Source organism: Strix uralensis, chromosome 7 (assembly GCF_047716275.1).
Source record: "Strix uralensis isolate ZFMK-TIS-50842 chromosome 7, bStrUra1, whole genome shotgun sequence".
NCBI lineage: Eukaryota > Metazoa > Chordata > Aves > Strigiformes > Strigidae > Strix > Strix uralensis.
Genome location: NC_133978.1, coordinates 34,459,571 through 34,482,161, shown reverse-complemented (window position 1 = coordinate 34,482,161; position 22,591 = coordinate 34,459,571). Strand labels below are relative to the sequence as shown.

Below are 22,591 nucleotides of genomic sequence, written 5' to 3'. Positions count from 1 at the left end.
AACAGCCATAAAATGGAGTACAGTATTATAATTTAATTTTAAGGCATAACTACTACTAATAAAAATTCTAGGTCATTGCATTGTGATGGTAGATGTTTAATCATATTTTCTTTGGAAGTATAGTTCATAATACATTGTGCATTTATGGGACTTGACAAAGTGCTTTGTTTAAGACTTATTGTTTGCTGTTAGCAAATATTAGGTTTTAGCCATGACTGTTCAAGTGAAAGTAACTCCGGTAATGCCAGCAGGCTGACCCTGTTGCAAAGCAAGTGCAGGCAAAAGCGATCATGCCACCAGGTTTCTAATGGAATGGAGAACAAGAATAGAATCCTTGCAATCATCGGTACTTTTTTATTTTAACTGGAATAAGCTTGTAGGAGTCCTACTTATAGACCAGAATCCCATCATACTAGCTATTCCACATAATGAAAAGGTACTGCTGACCTTAAAAACCCAATGAATTACAGTTAACTTCAGTGAAGCTATCGACTCATAGACTATTTATTCTGAAAACCACACAGTGTATTTGAGTGCTCTAGAAACAATAAATATTTTACTATTATAAATTATGTTAATGCACTGTTATCCTCAAAAAGTATAGCCATAGAGATACATGAGGAATACCAAAGTAAAAGACTGGTACTATCTCAGATAATTGATACAGTCGTCAATACAGAGATGTTTCTCTCTAAAGTATGAAAATAGCTTGGCAGTTGCCAGAATAGATCAAAGTTTAACAAAATCTTTATCAGTTGTGCCATTTTTGCAAAGAATTGCTATTTGCTAGGCAAGCAAAAGGATTTCAGGAGACTTTTGTAATTGAAATGTATTTTTAAATAATCTTATTGAAGCAGGTATTGAAGTTTTTGTTTTGTAGTGTGACAGTTTAAGACAAATGACACTGTGGAGGCTAAATAATTTTGGATAGCAAAGCATTTTAATCACAGATGCATACAGTTTTGTGAATTACATGCCTCTCCCTCTTGTGGGAGGATGGTGCAGAAGGGGTGAGAAGTCAGGGGAGCAGCATAGCAATTTGTTGCACAACCTCCTTGTTCCATAGGGGAGAAGGCCTGCTCCCGGAGAGGGACCCTCACTCATTGTGCATGCTTCTGGTGCAGGGTCATGAGGTTTGCCTCGTCTCTTGTCCTGCTCTCTGAAATCCCCAGAGGTTGGAGAGATGGTCCCAGATGCTGGAGCAGGGTTGTGGGACTGCCTGTCCCAGTGTCTTTTCCCAAAATCTTTGTTCCCCGGTATTTTTATGAGTCCTTGGAAATACGAGTGGGTAGAAAAGAGCTCATGGATAACTACTGCATTCAAATTGTGCTATAATTCTCTGATTTGCTGTCACCCTTGTTGGCTCTTGCAGTCTGCTTGTTGCCGACACTTCTGGACGCTTTTGCACTTCTTAATGATTAACAGGTTGTTTGCATAGATTAGCTATCTATTTCCTAGAGCACACCAAACCTATGCTGTTGATTGGGACAAGTGGTTGATCGTATTTTGTCTACTGCTACAGCAAAGTGTCGATTAAAGTTCACTGTCTTATGCTCACAGCTCTGTCTGATTTATTTTCATTCCAAAATAACTTTAAAGATAAGAATTGGGTAGTATGCAGAAGCCACTGTCTTCTTGTGGTGTATCCTGAGCAGTTATCAGGCAAATAGTGCTTTCCACAAGCCTCAGGAGCCTTGTGCACATGTCTACATGTCTATTTCTTAGTAGTTTCAAGTGTTCAGATTGCTGTATTGCTGTTTTTACCTGAATCATTACAAAGAGTGTAGTAGAGTTACAGCATTTGAGGAAGATGTATGAATTTGAGTACTCTAGTGCTCAGAAAAATAGAAAAGATAACCTGATGTTACCCACTGGATGAAAATGGGCTTGAAGGCATTTACCATATTCTCTCCTTTTTTGCATCTTGCAGAACATGCCAGTTGTGGAAGTGGATGTGGCAGCTTTGTTCATCCTCTTACACTCAGTCTCATGGCAACATTACTTTCCCTGGCACAGAACTGTAACCTTTCCTCTGGAGGTCTAAACATCTCTGCAGTGCCAGCAAAGAAAATCACACTGCTTTTAGAGAGATAGATGCCTTTAAACTCATACATGGATAACAGCTCTAAACACAAAGATCCTTTTTAAGCACCTTCCTGTACTCTTGGAAACCTTCCCTTTTGGAAATGATAGAAATTAAAGAAATACACTGTTTTATCAAGGAGGAAATTCCCCTTTGGGAAACGATAAACAAGACTATTTATGTGTTTTGCTGATTAAGGATACCAATTAAACTCAGACACCAGAGTGAAAAGAGTAGGTGTATTTTACTAGTGATAACCAAATAATGTAACAGTGTAACACAGAAAACATGCAGTAAGAAAAGGCAGAATAGTGCACCTAAAGCAACAAACAGGAAAATACAGGGTAATGCATCAAATCATTACTACATGAGAGAGAGAATAGTGATTAAGAAAGATACATCACCACTTGCATACGTTACCATCATCCAGATCCGCAGTCGCTGGGGAGCCCCGGTTACAGCGAGGATTTGGAGAGCCTTTCCCAGCAAGTGGGAAATCCTGTGCGGTGCGTCCACCCGTAGGTGAGGCTTCCAAAGTCGCTGTGAGCGGGTCCAGCCTTATACACTAGAGATCGGCAAGCCAGAATAGCTGGCACCTTTGTTTTGAGCGGAAAATTTCTGGTTTCATTCTCCTGTTGGATTCCACCCAAAGCCTGGCCAGGGCTCGGGCGGGGAGACCAAGGGAGTGTCTAACAAGGCCAAACACTTGGGTTCTCAGCCTTGAACATGGCTAAACAAGGGAAGTTGGACACATTCTCTCAGCATTTCATCCTCACTACTGATTATGTTTTGTCTAAGCTGCATCTTTCACTAGTGAACCTACATATTTTGTTAATGATTACATACTAGGTTAGCAGCTTCGGCTCTGGGCCTGTTGTTCAGGCTTCAGTACTTCAACATTTTAGCACTTTTTACATCAGCATAAAATATACAGGATTCATCTATAGGTTAACTCTGGCTTGGGCTTGTTGTCCAAGCCTTAGCACTTCATTATGTGACATGAGTTGCTAGAGTATTTACTGGCATAGCTACACCATCTCTGAAAGCTCACTTCCAGTTAACCATTAGTCTTTATTAGATCCTTTTCCTATCTGTCCTTTCCTCTTTTTTTTTTTTTTTCCCTTTTTTTCTTTTTTTCTTTGGTCCTTTCTTCTTGCAGATCTATTCCATAACCTTTGTCACTCAGCTGCCTCATAGACTTATTCTGGTATGAAATTTATCAGTATACATTTTTTCTAGATTTCCTCTAAATGCAGATTCAAGGGAAAAAAAAGACTGCACAAGACTGAGCCGGAGGGATGTTGAGCCCATATGGCACAGGAGGAGTCACTATGCCATCACTGGCTTGGCTGCAGTGAAAGCTACAGTGGGAAAGGAGCTCGGGGTTGTGGCCATACTAGGGTGCAATTAAGACGTTGGACTAGGTCTGTATTTTGATTTGGGAAAAATGTCTGAGGCAACCCTGCTTCCTTATCATTGAGTAAAGAGGATACAAACCCAACTGCTCACTAGACATAAGCCTGGGCGCAGCACACCAATGTTTGAGGGATGGTGTGCTGGCGGAGTCCTTCGGTCTGCCATCTCAATGGAGGTAGGGGCTGGAGATCCATGCGGCAGCAAAGACGGAAGGGTTATTGATGTGTTAGAAATGATGGAAGCGCCTGACAATGGTCATGTACACGGCATTAGTGAGGCCACACCTCAAATACTGTGTTCAGTTTTGGGCCCCTCACTGCAAGAAAGACACTGAGGTGCTGGAGCGTGTCCAGAGAAGGGCAATGAAGCTGGTGAAGGGTCTAGAGCACAAGTCTTATGAGGAGCAGTTGAGGGAACTGGAGAAAAGGAGGCTCAGGGGAGACCTTATCACTCCCTACAACTACCTGAAAGGAGGTTGTAGCAAGGTGGGTGTCAGTCTCTTCTCCCAAGTAACAAGCAATAGGACGAGAGGAAATAGCCTCAAGTTGCACCAGGGAAGGTTTAGATTGGGTATTGGGAAAAATTTCTTAACCAAAAGAGTTGTCAAGCATTGGAACAGGCTGCCTAGGGAGGTGGTTGAGTCACCATCCCTAGAGGTCTTTAAATGATGTGTAAATGTGGCATTTAGGGACATGGTTTAGTGGTGGACTTGGCAGTGTTAGGTTAACAGTTGGACTCAGTCATCTTAAAGGTCTTTTCCAACCTAAATGATTCTATGACTCTGTTTATGCATATAAAGTCATTTGAGTCTAAAGAGGCAATCACACGACCTAATCAAATTCTGCTTTTGTTTATACACTTATAAAAATGGAATAACTCCACAGTTGTGTACATTGCAATTATCCTTAAGTGTATGTTGTAATTATCAGTTACTCTTATATCTAGAAATCATTCTTTGATATTTCTATGTAACCTATAAACTAATGTTCTTAAGAAGCAAGATACACAGGCTTGCAGTTATTGTGTGGCAGATATGATCAAAAGCATTTCAGTAATAATAAGGAATAATTTTTAGGAGTAGTTTTTTTCTTGTAACCAGCAGCAAATGAAATATAGAAAAGCCCAATGGAAATTAGAATACAATAATAAGTAATCATTCTAAATCATGCATTGGTGACAAGACAGCATAGCTGCAGAAATAGTATACTGTTGAAGAGCTAAAATTTGGAACCTTATCTGTAGCATGCCTAACTTTTTCAAGTAGTCAAACCAAGTTTATAGGACAGAAAATGAAACACAGTCTTTTAACCAAATTAGCTAACATATACTCTTAATAAAAAAACATTAATGATAACAAAACATCTGAACATAAATGTATTTTTGTTCTGCTTTTAACCTGTCTGCTCATTTTACTTATAGTTTTCACTGTACACCAGTAGTCAAATACTGGAAATAAATCACACCCTTTATCTCCTACTTACTTTTTATCCCTATGACTCCTAATCAGCTGTCTTACCTGAATAATAGATCTCTACGTTACCCTCAAACCATCTACTCTACAGCATTTTTCAACTTGCTATTGAGTTCCAGAACATGAGACACTGTCACCCATTTCAGTTCCTGCCTTCAAAATCAATAGGAGTTAAAAATGTTTATTTTAGTCTGTACTCTGGAGGAGATCCTAACTATTTGACACCAAACTGTAGTTCTAATCAGTGGACTTTGCCTAATAATCCCACCTCAGGTTAAACTCTCCTGCATGCTTAGCTCTTTCTGTGAGCCACAAGTAAACAAACTGACTGTTGTGCATAATGTGGGATATTTTTTCATAGGTTCACTCAGCATGTGTCCTAAAGAATTATAGGATTATCCTCCCTCACGTCTTTCTTAAAACAGAATTAGGTATTCAGGGCAGTAATTTGCTAAATACTGCATTACATGGTGCTACTTTATTTTTCCAGATTGACATTTTCAGAAGCCTCAAGTTGCCTCTAATTCAAGGCTAGATATGCATTACCGCATACACATAAACATTTGGATGGACTGAATTCATGCTCAGATTTGAAATGTGTGCATTCAAATTTGTTATGTACCTGGCAGGTAGGACGTATACCAGGTTGGATCTAAATAGCTACCTGCAGCTGTAAGTACCTAATTTGTGCAGAGTTGGGTAAGTGGGTATATAAATTAAGTGTGCATGGATGAAAGCAGAGCAGTTACAAGTATGCGTGAAAAGCCGTTCCTGAATTTGTGTCTGAATTTGTGAACTTTTTTGATCAACAGTGTTTAGTATGTTTTTAACAATGGCTTGCCCTCCTCTAGAAAAAGTAGTGCATTAACAGTTGCATGTATCCAAGTTAAATTCTTGAAGACCACTATATAATGAATTCTGTCAGTATTCTACTCTGTACACTTCAATCACATATGCACTGTAATTATCTGGTTCTGAGGGCAAATTTAGGGATCTGTTGCTGCAGGGAGCTAACTGCCTGTATACAATTTCAGAAGTCAAATGCAAATTCATAAGGAAAAATTGTCCCTTTTTCATACTGATTTTGACTTAATTAGTTTGAGAAATTCTTGCAACTATTTGCAGAATCATGCTCTCATCAAGAGTTGGCCTAACCCCTATTACTTTTGATTAAGATTTCCTGATTATTCCTAACGATTTGGTCTCGATTATTTGCAGATGAGAAATTCAGATTGTTATAGGCACAACTGAAAAGTTTTAGATAAAAAAATACACCCGGACTATACCCAGAGAACAGCTTCGTGAGGATACTTATAAATCATTAATTAAACAGAGGCTTTTCACCTTCAGGCTGATGTCTCAGATACAATGTTGTATTTAGTAGCAGTACAAATCTTCGGTAAGTGCCCATAGTGAGAGACATCTGCTCTTTGGGAGCTGAACTTGTCGCCCTGGGTCCACATCACTGGGACAGCCCCTAGAATACAAGTCGTGCTGGCTCATGTCAGTGTAACAGGGGCCTGGACTCTGCTGTTTCATGAACATTTAAAGAGAGCAACTGGCAAAGCTGCAGCTCCAAATAATCTCCAAGCCAGTGAGATGCATCTGCTCATATATGCTCTTCAAGTCCTTGTTCATCATCTGCTGCCCTTTGTTATGTGCAAAGCCTGTTGTAGTGCAATTACGTTCATCCATGCACAGCATATCAGAAATGTGATGTCCTATGCTGTTCAAGTGGTCACTGAGTGTGAGCAGCATAGTGGTATCCCAGGTCCCTTTTAAGGATGCTGTTCTCAAATACTAGAGAGGCTAATCCCATCTTGGCCACTGAACATGGCATCTCTTAAACCCGTTAAATTCACTTCTCACTGGGACAGCTCAAGACACTAGTGCAGTATCAGTGCTGGTGTGCATATGCAGCCTGCATATGCAATATACATATGTTAATATACAGTAGACACAGTCTGCATTATACTCATCCCTCATCTCTAGTAATGTTGTCTTAGTTCAGACTTTCCACCCACTGGTCTGGAGGTAGGAGTATCACAAGAAGCTATATTGTTGATGTAGTCAACACACACCCAGATGTATTTTTTTTTTTGAATGCTTCCTCTTTGGAAACTTGATGACAATGTATTAACACTGAAACTCACTAGCAAGGCAAAGCTGATGCTTGTGAGTATTGAATGCATCTGAGTAGGTAGATCACAAAAAACACCCCTCACTTGGTCTGTTTTCTACTTGCCTCAGCTCAGTCCAGAACTATTAATAAAACCGTTATACACTCAGGGAAATATTGCTGCCAACCATCATCAATCAAGATTCTTTTCAGTTAGCACTCTCAAGATGTTTTTCTAGGTGAAACCTTCTAATCTCCCTCTTGAGTCCTACTAAAGGATGTTAAAATTTGGTAACATAGGGCACCTTCAAGTTTTTTTTTGTACGGGTTGCAATGGAATTAGAAAAATCTGAGTATATAGAAGGACTGTTCCTTTTTAACAGAGCAGCTTGTCTCACAGTAAGGGAAATGAAGGGCATGGGGAAACATCCTGAGTGCTTTGCGATGTTATAAACCTATATTCCATTAATTCCTTAGTCTCTTTGATGAAGTGCACTGCCTGAGGTGCAAATTAGTGCCACTTTTGTGTATTGAACCTGTCCTCTTAAGAGAGGAAGTGCTCCAGAACCGCCTCCTCATTTCAAAAATACTACAGAATAGTTGTCAGTATTGACCTGAGCTAGATTAAACTAGCTACCTCGGAATATAAGGCTGTATATCCCATTAATAATCCCTTGAACTATCCAGTCTGCCACAACATAATACTTCAAAAAGTAGGCAAACTAGTCACAATAAATCTTCAAAAGCTTCTTCCAGTTTACTATGGAAACCTTGCAAAATATACCCAAAGTGATCCTGTTGATCTCCATTACTTGCATTATTAGCATTTGTCTATTTATATTTTCTGGCTTATTAAATGTAAACATAAATGTAAGCCTTCTTTCCTTCTGTGAATGATTTGTGTGATGAAACAAAGCAGGATAATATCCTGTGAATACAGTTTGCATAATCTGATAATTATTTGCATAATCTGGTTATTATAGGCTCAGATTTGTTTTAATAGGGTTATAACTGTTAAACATCTAACATTCACAATATGTGTCTAAGAAATTGTTTCAGTGATGGAAAAAATTTCTCAGTACTTACTGAGCTCAAATTTGAGGCCATATATGCAGATGATATTAGGAAGTTACTTTTCATTTTCACTTGCTGCTGCCTGGCCAGTGGAAGAATTCCCGTTGGTGCAGTGGGATCAGGGCAGTACAGAACAAGACACCTTTCTAATAAGGTCATGATTCTGCAGACTCCTCTTACATGAGAGTTTCTTGGCTTATTTGAATAGCTTCATTAACTACAGTTTAACTGTTGTGTGTGAGAGCATTGTTCATGTGTCAATAATGGATATGAGGAAGGCCACTATAATGTCATCCATTATATTTCACTATTAGAGAGAATTAGTGTTAGGATTTCACTCCTAGTATTTTTGAGAAGCGATGATTTTTCTCTTCTTTACTCACTTCAGCAGGGGAAGAATGAATGTAGGATGCTACATCAAAGTCTCTCGCAAGTATTGAGTTTTAAGATCCATACTGCAAGGGCCTTTTAATAATGTTTAGGAAGCTGACAGGACAAACCAAGGTCTAGCTTAGCTAATGGAGATCTGTGGACAAGACTGACTGGATGTTTGGGTTTTTTTCAGTCATGACTTAAATCCATTGAAACGTATGCTTGTCGTAGAAAATAAAATGCCAACAATCAAAATTGTATGATATTAATTTACTTTTAGAAATTAAAATGCTATCAGAATTTATCAATCAGGAATACTAACAGTGAATTTGAATACCTTTCTACAGAAGTATAAAGGCATATAGTCAAATGAAAATAAAAATAGATTACTATAGACACAGTTGAAGTTGTCTTACATTTTGCATTAAAAAATTTCTATGTTCAGTGACTTTGAACTTTGCCAAAACATTAACTATTTGGGTTAAATTTTTCATGTTGTGTGTGTGGCTCTGCCTGAATTCTTGGGGAATAACTACCTGTCAGAACCACAGTATGCCATAACCTGTTTTTGTTATTGACTTACCTTGGTAAACTTGATTGCATTGCCTAAAAAAATCTCTCCGATATTTTTATTCTGAATGGTATTTTCAGTGCTAGAAGGGAACATGGATGCTAAGACAAATACTGCAGCAAGTTCACTAAAACTTCAGCCCTGCCAGTTCTAAGGATACATCTGTGCACCTGCAGAATTTAGCTACAGGATTAGAGGAACAGGGAGAAAATGCTTTATATTTTTATTTCAGTGGCACTTCTGGAGAGCAGATTGTGCCAAAAATGCAAAATTCACCAATTAATCCAAATCACAGCTGTTCAAGATTGAATTACTTTAAAAGAAAAATAAACCAGTCTCTAAATCATGTCAGGATTTAATGGGACTAGGTACAGGCATAGCCACATAACTGCAGAGGTAAAGAAACTAATGCATTGGACTTGAAATATGTAAACAAAACTGAGGAGGGGAGGGCATAGCTGTATGATGGGTGCTCAGCTGAGTGGCTAGTTTCTTCTACCTTCCTGTGCAAGGTTACTTTAGTATCTGCAGCCTTTGCTTTTGCCTCCCTGTAATTGCAGCGAAGTCGCTTGTTATCTGTTTTTGAAACCCTTTTAAGGCTTTCTGTGTTTTCCTTCTGTGCATAGACATGCTTACAACACTCACAACACACACGCGCATACCCATATGGTTAATAAAGAGAAAAGTCACTTAACCAAAAGCAGATGTTCATGGTCATTCTCTTCCCTTCCCTTTTAAAATTTATGAGTGAACACAGTGCTCAAGAAACCAGCAATAACATCAGTTGCTTAAGGTTGGCATAGCATGAACAGAAGCTTCCTGTAATGCTCAGCGCTCAAGGCCTTACGGAGACTGGTGTTCAAGCAAGCTTGCCTGATCTTTCCTTCCAGCTGCAGAACCAGAGGACACCACCCCTGGTCCTGCTGGCTGAGTGCAAAGGCAACGCGTGACCTTGTTTTCTTAATCTCTTCCACCTACTGACGGCTCAGAGCTGGATATCTCATGAGGCCCACCGATGCGGTGAGCATCTCTACTGAGCTCACTCTGGGCAACTCTGCTTTCAGCTTGGGAGGCTCCCAAGTTCTTCTTAGCAGAGAGTCCCAGCCCCACGCTGTCCTGTCATCTGCTCTCTGCGAGGGAGAACTTGCCGGCAAGGGACAGGCATAGTGGATGCTTGCTGAGCACAGAGCAGCACATCGCAGCCGCCCTCCAGCCGAGGCGCATCTGGAGGTGCGAGGTGTGGTGTAGAGGCACTGTAGCTCCATTAGTATGGTGCCTCTTTTCAAGGCTCATTAGTGCAATGCAGGCCTGTGCTGTTCTGGCTGAGCTGCTTTTAGTCCCCTAGTAGCCGTGGCTGACAGCTGCTCAGGAGTGTTTACACCACACTCCAGTGCACCACGTAGTGCAGTCTAATAGGGGAGGTAGGTACTTCGCCTGCTGCCAAACAGAACGACATTGTTTGCATATTCGGACACGCAAGGGCACACACGTCAGCCTGGGGAAGTGTTGTGGGATCTGTAGTTCGTCAATGGCTTACCTTTGTTCAAAATTAAAAGCTGAGTATGTCTTTTAACTGGGATTGTAATGACTCGTGCTGCTTTTCTTTAGATGCTGTTCAGTGCGCAAGAGCCAGATGCTACCTGTATCTGCTATGTACGGCACTGGGTTGATAGCTGTGGTGAATCCCTAGGGAAATGGGTTTTAATAATAAAATCCCAAGCAACTCAACTTTGGATTACATGGCTGTTCAGTTTTATAACTAGAGGAAAAAAACCCAAAACCTAGGCAGCCTGAGCCATTGAGATATTAACCTAAAAAAACTTATTCCATCTATGCTTTTTAGTATTCTGTTTTCTCCTCCACCCTTAATGCAAAAACATTTGCTTGAGGCAAATCCATAAAAAGACCATGTTAGGAGAATTGCATAATATCTCCTAAAAATAGGAAGCAAGAATCTAGGACTATAGAAATTCATTTTACTCAGATAAATTAATGACTGAGCATGAAAACAAAACTGTTAGCAAGTTACTGTACTGCCATGAAAGGTAAGTCAGTCAGTTCAGTTGTCTTGGCTGGGTGTCATATTTTGTGCTGTGCTCACTGGGAGACTAATTGCTTGAAATAAATATTTGAAGATATCTGTGTCTGGTCCTTGTAAGATGTTTGATCAGTTGGTGTTTCTGGTAGGATCTGTTTTTTATAAAACCTTTAAGATTGCTGTTAGACAGTTTCTGTGCCATATTGTTCCAGCCATATAAGTGCAGTGAGAGATCAGGCTTAATGAGGTCTCATCTTTACTAACATAAAGAACTGGGAATGGTCCAGCAATAATTCATATGGTGCAGGTCAACTTTCCTTCTTTCCACACTTGTTTCTGCTCGTTTTGTGAGGATTACTCCCAACCCCTCCACCTCATGCCCCCAATCAAATTCTCTCATAATTTTAAGATTGAAAAGGTTGGAGGGAGGAGGTTTTCCTTTACCTGTATTGGACTTTATCAATTAATAGGCCTGTTTCTGAGATTTCTGAAGTCCTGTCTGCTGCTAAGTATGTTTCTAGCTACAGCTATCAAGAGACCCAAGTGTCTGCACTGGACACCTGTTAGAGCTAATTTGATCCACCACTGGTCTGGGGAAAAGACACCATTCCCAGCCCACCTGGCCCTGTCCAGAAGAGACTGGGCAGTGCTCCCTCGATGGTGATCAAAGAGCTGGAAAGATGGCTTTATCAGAACAGGGTCCTACATGTGTCCCAGCTCCTCTTCCCAGAGGATTCCTCATGCCTGCCCTGGAGCGAAGACTTTGTTTCAACCCCCTTTTCCTCCCAAAGAAATGCTTGGAAACGATCTCAGGAGACCGACCATCCCTTCCGTTTCCTGACAAGAAAGCAAACCTCCCTGCTTTGAGGTTGCACTGTATCTAGTGTCTGATACTTAAGTACTCACAAACATCAAGAATCTATTAATGTTGAGGCATAAGGGGACTTTTTAAATGCAGTATGTGTTCCCTTAAGAAAGCCAGAGCTTTGTGAAGGTAGGTCTGTCACTGCAGCTGTTGGCTGGTTTTGGATGGGGCCAGACTCATGATTTCTGAATACTTGAACTGGCAAACCAGAGGGTGGCTGGGCCCGAAGGCAGTCAGGGCATCCTGCAGTGCTCAGGACTGCCTGGGGTTCACCACCCTGCCCAGCTGGAGCAAAGCTGCAGGGGGAAAGCCAAAGACCCTTGTAAGAGAATGGGGACAAACTCTGATTTTAGGACAGGTACAAAGCTATGGGGGACAGGAGTTCAGGGCTGGAAGACGATGGGATTTGAAGGGACTGGCTGGTAAACTGTTCATTGCACTGTATTGCAGCCTGTAAAACTCTTATGTTTCCCCAGTGCATATTTGGGCACAAGGGGATAATTGTTTTGCTTTTTTTAATGTCTCCCAGTTGAAAAACTTGTGATTTGATTCTTAGTGTGCTGGGTGTTATCTACATAGCTTCAGAGACCAGTGCCAGCAGTGTCTTGGTAATGCTTGTTTTTAAGAGATACTTTCTTCACTGTACAAAGTGGGATGACAGCACTGTAGTACTTTTGTGCAGAATGACGACTAATAATTTCATGCCTCAAGATTGCATCTTGAGGGCTGATTCAGCAGAGACAAAAAAAAAAAAAAGTAGAAAAAGATCTGACTTCTTTTTTATAGGATTGTGCGAAGCTGATTGTTTTCATAGCTTTTTCATAGCAAACCGGTGCGGGTTTCAGAATTACTTTGTGCTGAATTGGATCCTTATTTTAGTGGCCTGTGTCTCTGACCTGCACTTTGCTTATCTTCCCTGTTGATTTATACTCCAGCATGGCATAGTACTATTGTGCTAATAAGAAAATACTATTGACAGTTGTGATAGATGCACCTACTGCTTAGTGAGCGCAGAAGAGTTAAACTGATTGGTTTTTTACAGTCTGTATATTTCTCTCCTTATTGTTTGTGTCCTGCTGTTAGAAAAACAGGTTAGTTGCATAGTAAATCTCTCTAATCAACAGGAGAAAACAAAAAGAACAAGCACTCTCACTTGTTATAGCTACTTCAGAAGCATGGTCATTTGAAGGATGTATTCTGGGAGATTTGTCCCTCTTCTTCAGAAAGGCTTGTTAATATGGGCATAACTAACCAGGCATCTCAGGAGAGGACAAAGGCACACTCATTAAAATTAGCTGAAAAAACAACCCACATAACAGATATCTATTGTAATGATACTTCTGTTGTCTCTCACTGTAATGTCTAAGCAATACATTTCATAAAGCACATAAGGCCCAGAGTGTGTGGCTAACAGCAGGGGACTGGTTTCTCAGTTCAGCTGCTCACTCTGTGCCTGTTTGCATTCAGGTCCAATGCATTTGTTTTGCTTTACGTTCTTCTCCTTCCCTCCCCTCCCACCAAATTAAAGCTCACCTGTGTTTGGAGCCTTCCCTAGTCAGACCTTTTCTTAGCTGTGAGTAACATAGATATGCATGCTGTAGTGGATATATAAAAATACTGCTGGATGACAAGCCATAAATAACTCCTGGTGAGATACTGCTGCAGTGTTTAATGCATTTATTAACCATGTAGTGCTGTGATTTGTAGAAGCTGGATGCATAATTGCAAGATAGCATTTCTGGGAATAAATCCAGAGCTATAGTGTCTGCAAAGGATGGAGGCAGAGGGATTTGGGGGATGGGAAGCAAGAGAATTACTAGGTTTGGGAGGATCTTACGGTGGGTATTAGGTGCAGGACAAGAGAAGACTAGGTTAGGGTGTGTCTGAGCAAGGACAGATGATTGAACTCGTCTAGGAGCCATTGGGTTTAGAAGGAAACATGAAGGTCCACAGAATCCTGTGTCTCTATAAGCAATATTCCTTTCTCCTTTCAGAAAACCACTAGTTCCTCTGCCAGTCCTGAGTTTCCTTTCTTTCTAGGAAAGAAAGAAGAAAAATTTTGCTTCTGGTCATGAGAGTTTTTTCTTTTCTAAGCATGAAATTGATTTCTCTACCAACCTTTGACTAAGTCCAACACTTTAGTTCAAATATTAAAAGCTAAAGGTTGCAAAGACCAAAACAGGGCTTGTGTGACTAACATACAGGATACTAAAGCTCATCAGGAGGTGCATGAATATGATTATCTCTAAATATCATCTGTTGCTTGTGCTACCACAGTGATAAGATTCTCTGGAAAAGCAGATGTTCGTTTTTACAGAATATAAAAGCCTAAGTGAGTGCAAGGTTGTTGGCAGTATGGGGGCAGCTTCGTCAGAGTAGCCCACATTACTGAATTACAGTTCCCTGCGAAGTCGGGGTGAGTGTCAACCCATCTTACATAACTTTGGTTTACAGTCAGAGGCATGTCACAGCTGAGTGTATAAGTCATTAACAAATGCTATTTTACCTCAGTAGAAGAGATCTCATACCTCTTTCCATATGTTTAACCAGTTATTTTAAGCTGCTTTTTTTTCACTGTTTTTTAATTATTATTTTTATCAGCCCAGCCCTGCTTCTGTTTTGTTTAATGACGACATTCTCATAGATATTTTTGTCACTAGATAAGAGCTTTATATTAAAATTCAAAAAAGTGTAATTTTGAATACAGACTTACTAACTATAGAATCATAGAATGGTTTGGGTTGGAAGGGACCTTAAAGATCATCTAGTTCCAACTCCCTTGCTATGGACAGGGACACTTTCCTCTAGATCAGGTTGCTCAGAGCCCCGTCCAACCTGGCGAGTTGTGTGCTATTTTGCTCCTGTGAGTTTACATACTTCTAGCACCTCTGAAGGTACCTTCTTGCCTGTATGTTAGGCATGTAGAAGACCTGAGATTGGGGTTAACAGTGAATCTTTGGCATCTTGCATAGTGAACAGCTCTCATTTCCCAAATTTGTTGATGGCATAGATATTCCCTGTCAGAATTGTTTGCAGCTGTACATGATGGACATTCTTTTCTATTGTTTAATTTTGGGGGATAATGGAAGAAGTTGTAAGGTAAATATCACATGGCTGAGGAGATCCTTCATAATTCAAATGCATGTCTCCCAGTCTGGTTGTATTTCCAACAAAGCTATCAGCATAACCTCCAAGCCCTGATTTTTTTACTTCTGATAAGGTGTTCACTCACTGTAGCACAAATACAGAAGTTCTGTAACATGTAGAGTCCTTTCTGCCCAAGAGTAGAGCAGGAAGAATTTTCTTCTTAGGTTGTAATTACAGGACATATGCTTTCTTTAGCACTGTCTTCAACACGTAGGTGGTTTTTTTTCCTTTACTTGTGATTTAGTGATGCACTGTTGTATTATAGTAGTTTAGCCTATGCCAGCATTTCCATTACAACCCATTTTTACAGGTTTATAACTCAACAGTAAAAATGTACTCTTCCAATTTGAAACATGGCATACAATGTCTCATCTTATCCTCAAAATTATAGTTTTTTCTTTCTTTCTTTCTACCTTCCCCCCTGCCCTCAAAGAGGTTGCATTTTTGCTGTATTTTTAAATGGAAGATACTGTCCTTTCTGTTTTGATAAGATAAAAGGCTGCCTGATTATTAAAATTACTTTTCAATTCTAAGAAAGGAGGACTTTATAATAGAGGATACATGTGAATAAGTGTTGTTGATGTTAGAATGACTACATTAAGTATATGGATATGGAGAATTATTACCTTCCAAATGAAAGCTAGGGAATATTGATCAAAATGTTTGAAAAGCGCTTTTTTTATGTTGATTTTGTTTCCAGCTGTTGATTTTACCCTTAAAATAGTGTTCTCAAAGGTCAATATGTTTTAGCTGCTGCACTCTATTGTTTATCAGGCCAAATGAAGTAAAGGAAGACTTTACTGCATATAGACAAAATAGTATTTTTATGTTTTCTCATTTGAGAAACACAGTACAGAAGGAACATAAATTCTAACTTTGGTGTTGAGACCAATACCAAGGGTAGACTTGTAGTTAGCATGGTGTTATGAATCCAAAGCAGGTGGTAAGCAGCAAAGCACAGTGTTGCCAACAGACAGATGTTTGTGTGGACTGGGAAATTTAGCACTGAATGGCAATCTAAGAAATATGAGGCTTGTATAGTCCTTAGAGTTTACACTGTTAAATTCTGAACAGCTACTCATACCTCCTCTGAAGCCTCACATTCCAATGCAATGTAGTATGGGTGTTTAGGATTTAAGAAAACCAGGATTTATATCCAGTTTCTCCTTCTCTACCCATTTACTTGGAGCCAGCCTTTTAGGAGCTGAAATCTACCCAGATGCCATTAAAAGAAGTTTCCTAACCTGTGTGAATACCACCACGACTGCAAACATGGCAGGAGGGCTTCACCGTGTTGCTTCTTGTTATAGCAAATTTACTTCCAGGCATTGCTTTATCCATTTAGATAGTTAAATTTATGCTTACCATAACCACTTTAATGGCACTAATTAGAAGAAAGGGTATGTAAGAGAGAGATTTCACAGAGGATGTTTATTAATGAACTGAGCTATTATTTTGTCATATATTTGAAAACTATCAATGTATATACAGTATGCATTCTTCCTATAGTTAAGCTGTCTTTCTCTTAAATCCCAGCTGGTTTAGTTTTTCAGTTGCCTCTAATATATCTATTTATAAATATAAAAATATCATGAAAAGCAGGGAATGTGCTTCCTAATGAGAAGTTCAGTTCCTTCATTTGGATTCTAAAATCAGTAATTAGGTCAAAGAATATTTTGTATCCATAGGCAGCACCAATGGCTCTCAGATATAAAATAAAATAGCCACACATGGAACTGAATTTTTTGAGGGTATAAAATCAAAATGCTCAGCACTTCCTCACATCAGCTTTAGTTCAGTCCATCTCTGCCAAAACTGGTGGAATTCTGCAGTGTTAAATGAATGCAATATAGTGAGATTCAGATCCTTATTTTTTGCAGGAAATAAATTGCAAGTCCAACAAAACTTTCAGGAAGTATCAGACGTGCTCCGTGCAGTCAGTAGTTTCACTGTGTAAATCTAGATCTTCTGTTATAAGACTTGATTGTACATTTAACACTGGTAGCTCCTATAAAAGAGTGCTGTTTATGTTTCTGGAATATACAAAGAAAGGAATTATATTGAGAATCACTGAAGTACTTAAATCAGCCACAGCACCATTTATTGCAAATATCTTCAGCACCATGGGGATTGCTATTGCTATTATAGAAAAGCAGATAACTCCCAGCCCAGTCATGTTCACTTGAGCAATGGAAATATTAAATACTGTATGATGCCAGGCAGAGTGCACGCTGTTGCTTTCATTTTGTATGATGCTGTCACCAGAAATGTCTCTTACTTGAGTCAGTGTGGAGAGCACACAGTAATAGCAACAGATGGATGCTCATCATAAGACATGGCTGAAGGTATAGCAGATTCATTTCTTAGGCTTTGATCATCTAAAATATTCCTGCATTAATAATATTCCATGTATAATAATCAGTGAACACAATGTAAACAAACAGCGCAATTTGAATTACAAGTATGTATTTTAAAAGGCATTAAAATGTTCTTTTCGTAACTTTCTAGAAGAGACTCTGTGGCAGCCATGCAATGTACTAAAATTATATTTGTATTTTCATAATAATACATGGAGAAATTGCAAGAATTATTAAGGATATGATACTTCTGTGTTGTATATTTTCCTAAAACTGAGGCATATGATAGATTTTTTGTTAATATGCAGTGATATTATGGTAATTATTACCGTCATATTTCATTTCTTCTCATGAACATACAGCACCATTTTTAAGGGGCCGCAGAACATAACATGTTCTCTGCAGCTGATGGCACTCATCATTGTAATTACTAAGTACCCTTAGCTGACTGTTTGAAGTTTTGCTGTAAATTCAAATCAGAATGTGAATGTTATTGGAAAACATGTAGTTACATTTGGAGCGTTTATTTGCTAATCATGTGCAAATCACTGTCAAAATTATAGGAGTATGACAACCCATGCGAATTTATCTAATTGTTTTGTGCTGCTGTATGTATAAATTGTACAGGGAATAAATTTTGCATTTGTTCATAGGCACAGAAGAAGCGGAAATCCAATGAATCTGTAGATACAGAGCTCTGTCTTAATGAGGTAAGAGTGTGGATCCTGTGTATTTCACAGCACAGGTGTCTCTCCAAAATATGAAGCATTCAAAGTTTTTCAAGATTATAATGGACTTAGCTCACACTTATGTTTGAATACCATAATGTATTAAAGAATGACCTTCCTCAGAAATCCAGAGCTGCACTCAAAGTGGCCTCTGCTGACTTCATATTTTAATAGCTGTACAGTACATGTTTAGGCAAATCCCATGGTAATCACCATTGCACCTAGCAAGCATAATTAGTTAATAATCTGCAGGAAGACAAGATGATATGGCTTTTAACAAATACACAGAAACATACTGGATGTAATTCTGTGGCTAACAAAAATGGGCAGTTTAGGTCATGAAATGATGCTCATACATCAGGAGACAAATTGACAGCCCCAAGAGACATGAACCTTGCGGTGCTGTTTGAGTGGTCTACTCAGCCTGACCTCCAAGGCCCCCTTTCAGACGTAAACATTACATCAGTTTCCATGTCTGTCAGTCCATATCCTTTGTACTGAGTCTCTCAGGAAGCTTAATAATTAGTGATACACATAAATTAATTTTTACAATGTGGAGGCACATATTCTAGGCATTGGAGCAAAACCAGCTGCATGGGGCATAAGCCACCAAAAGGATATGACCATATCTTTCAGGTTCTCTTCACTGGTCCAGATTTGCCCAGTTGTTCTAAACAATGACAGTTCTATAGCCCATTCCTAATTCTTTAGGTCCTATCAAGAATTTCCTGTAGATACTAGAATGAAGCCTAATAACATGTGAGGGAACAATGCAGTAATGTTAACAGATCTGTTGACATCTTGTGCTGGCTAAAAGACCTTAAGAAGGCCCTAGTAACTGTAGCTTACCGTAAGAACTGATGGTCCATCTGATCCCGTGGTCTGTCAGTGACAGTTTCCAAAAAAGAGATGCCCAGCGCTGAGTATAAGAAAGCATATTGTGATAATTCCCCCAATGCCTCTACTGCTTGTAACAGTTTGCATCTCAAGGCCTTCCAGTTAGCCAGTCCTAGCAGGTGATATCAAAGTGAGGGAATGGCACAGAGTTTTATGGCTCTGTAGACAGTCATTCCTGTGGAAACTGATGCTCTGTACTCGCTCTTTGTACCTGCTCTTCTGGGTACGTCTAGCTTGTACCTTGGCCCATTGCCTCTCCAGGATGGGGGAGATTTGTCCCCTCTGTTCTGTAGAAGCTGCATCCTTGGAATTTTCAGATCCTGAGTGGACAGGCTTTGAGCAACTCTGCATGGAGTAGGTTGGACTTAATGACCTTAGAGGTCCCCCCTAGTCTAAATTGTTCTACTTTGGTGATTATACCTGTTAGGTTTTTCTTTTTACTAAGGATGATAGCAATGAGAAATATTCCTGCTACATCTCCTCCTTAAATAGTTCACTATAATCTGCCAATCTGTATTTGCGTATGCATACTGTTTCATTATTGGTAGCAAAGAATACAAGGAATGTAAATAATGCAATGATTAAGCAAAAAAAGGTGTGAGAAATAAAATTTTCATAAGCTAGAAAACTCTGTCTTTTCTGATGCCATGGATTAGATTTTATGTATTATTATCCAGAAGTAACTTGTCAAACAAACTTGTTCTGCTGACTGTGCAGAAGTTGCTGTTTCTCCACGGGTCCTGAATTTGCTTTTTAAAATAAACTGGCATGATAAACACAGATCACTAAAAAAATTGTCTTACTTAACAATGGTAGGTTTATACATGGAACCACTGCTAAAGTAGGGATTTTTTCATACTTTTTTTTTTTTTTAAATTGTGCTGTACTTGTGTTTTTATCCTTTAAACTAACTTTAAAATACTGTCATTTTAACATCTGGTTTGATTCCTTTCATATCTTTCAGTCTCTGACAGTGGAGGGTGGGACACGAACAAGCAAAAGATGAATTTCATGATCTATATTTAAATATTTTACAATGAAAATGTGTAATGGTGACCAAGGAAAGTATTGTGTCTTGCAGAATGCTATTGGGAAAGACAACACAGCAGGAGTCTCCACCAGTCACATATCTTCGGAAAATTCGCTCGCTCTTCCTAGAAGCTTCTATCTAAGCACACCGCTCACTCTGATGACACTTGCACTCTCACTCTGTTTGTTCCTAAGCTCATCAGTCGTCTTGTAGCTGCATTACAAAAGGACATGTTAAAAAAAAAAAAAAAAAAATCTGTTTCCTGTCCTCTGTTGTTTATCTGGAATTCCAGGTCTGGGAGCTAAGCTGAGGCACTCCTGCTAGAACAGTTTCAGTCAGCTGGAATTTTTTTTTTTTCCTCTCTAAAAAAGCTTCTTGTGATATTTAGAGGCTTTGTGAAATACTTGGTGCAGTGCTACATTCCAAACCCAAATGGCTTTTGGGCATGCAGTGTTTTAAAGAGACAGTGTGTAAATTTGCCTGTAAAGCGACCTGATTGGATTATTTTAATAATTATTATTTTAATTCTGGCTTTTACCTGAGAAGGAGGATGGCAGTTTTCTTAAGATCCTATTTATCTCATTGAATGGTTTTTGGTTTTCAAACTGATTGAACTTCAGACTATCAAGGATGCCAGGTTTTTGTCTAATGGTGAATGTTCTCCCAGAGAGTGGACTTTATGAAGCTTCTTAATTTGATAAATTGCTACTGATGTTAAACTCTTTCAGTGTATTAGCATTTTCCTCTTTAAATGTTTACGTACTGTAAGTGATTCTGCATTCCCTGCTGAGAAGCCATTATAATTCGCATACAGGTATAATGTACGTCTTTCAGTTAAATTCTCATAAAAATAGCGTGTGGCATAGAACTTTCTAACAGTACGTTTATCTTTTAATTATAATCATCTAGCCTTCACAAGGGTGAGGATTCTTTAAATTAACAAGAAGCAGCCATTTTGAAAGCTTGATAAAGATATATTTCTTTAAATTTCAGGATAAGCAGTAGAAACAAGTTTTGCTACAGGTTTCAGCTGTACAGTCTATGGTCTTCTATGCTTCCATTGTGATAATATAGTGCAGTTATTATACTATTTGTTTGATAAAAAATTACATACAATTTATTTGCTCTACTAAAACAGCATCTGTTTATACAGAGCTGATAATGTCAGCTCAGAAAGTTACAGGAACTTCATGTTTTCTCTTATCACAACATTGTAGAGGGAAAAGAGGTAGTCGGATATAATTTAAACTGTGTTTTATTTCTTAGACTGCTAAAATCAACACAAAAAGATGGTTGATCCAATTACAAGGTGGCGTCATGCACACTCACCCATGTGACGGGCTCTTCTCACCCTGGTAGTTCCTGCTGCAGAGCTTGGCATTGCTGACATGATGAACTGTTTGCAAGACCAGTTCCATAAATTGTTTTAATGGTTTGGATGGCAATATGGCCAGTATACGTGATTTGATCACTTTGCTTTTCATTCAGTGACATTGACAGCCTGTGCTGGCTCACGATGATTTTCTGCGGTATCTAGAAGGAATTCTTTAAAGCTTTAAATGTCATCAAATAGGCAGCGTTTCTCCTAAGGGCTGTCTTTGTACCTTACTGTGATGGCTTGTTGACTGTTACAAGCAGTTATGTCTAAATGATCAAGAGTAATCAGTTTTTGTTTTTATTGAATGTAGAAGATAACTTCACCAAGCAAGGAGTTCATCATGTTGAATTTACAGATTTACATTGTGACTTACACAATTATGCCCCTTCCTGCTCTGAAATATCCAGATCAGTTATTTGCAACACAACTATAAAGTATAAATTACTGTTTTATAAACTGCAATGAAGATTGGGAGTGTGCAAAATACACATCATACTAAGAGATTATTAAACCTGTTGACAAGTTCATCTTTTGAGCTTTTTCTTAGCTAATAATAAACACTTTCAGAAATTCTGAAATTCATTTATGTACTCTTGATTATGGTCACATAATATAGGTTTCAAAGCACTGTGTATGTGATAGAATCCTACGATACTCTGTGCCACTGAACATAACAAATTAGACAATATTACTCTTTAATTCTGTGCTGATAAGAAACTGCAAATTACTTTCAAAGGCAGCAGAGCTGCTTTCGGAGAAGAAATATATAGCACATCATTACCAGCAAAGCCCATGTGGTTCCTGTTGCTCTTCTTGTAGAAGCTAATCAAATTATTGAAAACTAGTGACAACAGAAAAAAGATTATGAGATTCATAATTTAAAAAACAAATCAAATTCTTTTATGTCAAAAGGAGTTGATAGTATAACCTATTGAAATGCTAATGAACATAGCATTATAATTCAAAAGTCTGACATTATCCAATTAAAAATATTTTCAAAACAAATTCATAAACATTACAATTATTAAATCCATCTTTGATCCAC

The 22,591-nt window shown here is 38.9% G+C and overlaps 1 protein-coding gene across 1 annotated transcript in view; it reads left to right on the top strand.

Moving 5' to 3' along the window:
• The window catches only part of GFRA1 (GDNF family receptor alpha 1), a 145,861-nt gene extending 123,733 nt beyond the window's left edge, over window positions 1–22,128 (top strand). The window contains exons 8-9 of the mRNA XM_074875368.1: window positions 18,167–18,223; window positions 20,220–22,128. Coding sequence (XP_074731469.1) covers window positions 18,167–18,223; window positions 20,220–20,381 — 219 coding nt within the window. The 3' untranslated portion in view covers window positions 20,382–22,128. The remainder of the gene's footprint in view (window positions 1–18,166; window positions 18,224–20,219) is intronic.
• Window positions 22,129–22,591: the final 463 nt, after the last annotated feature.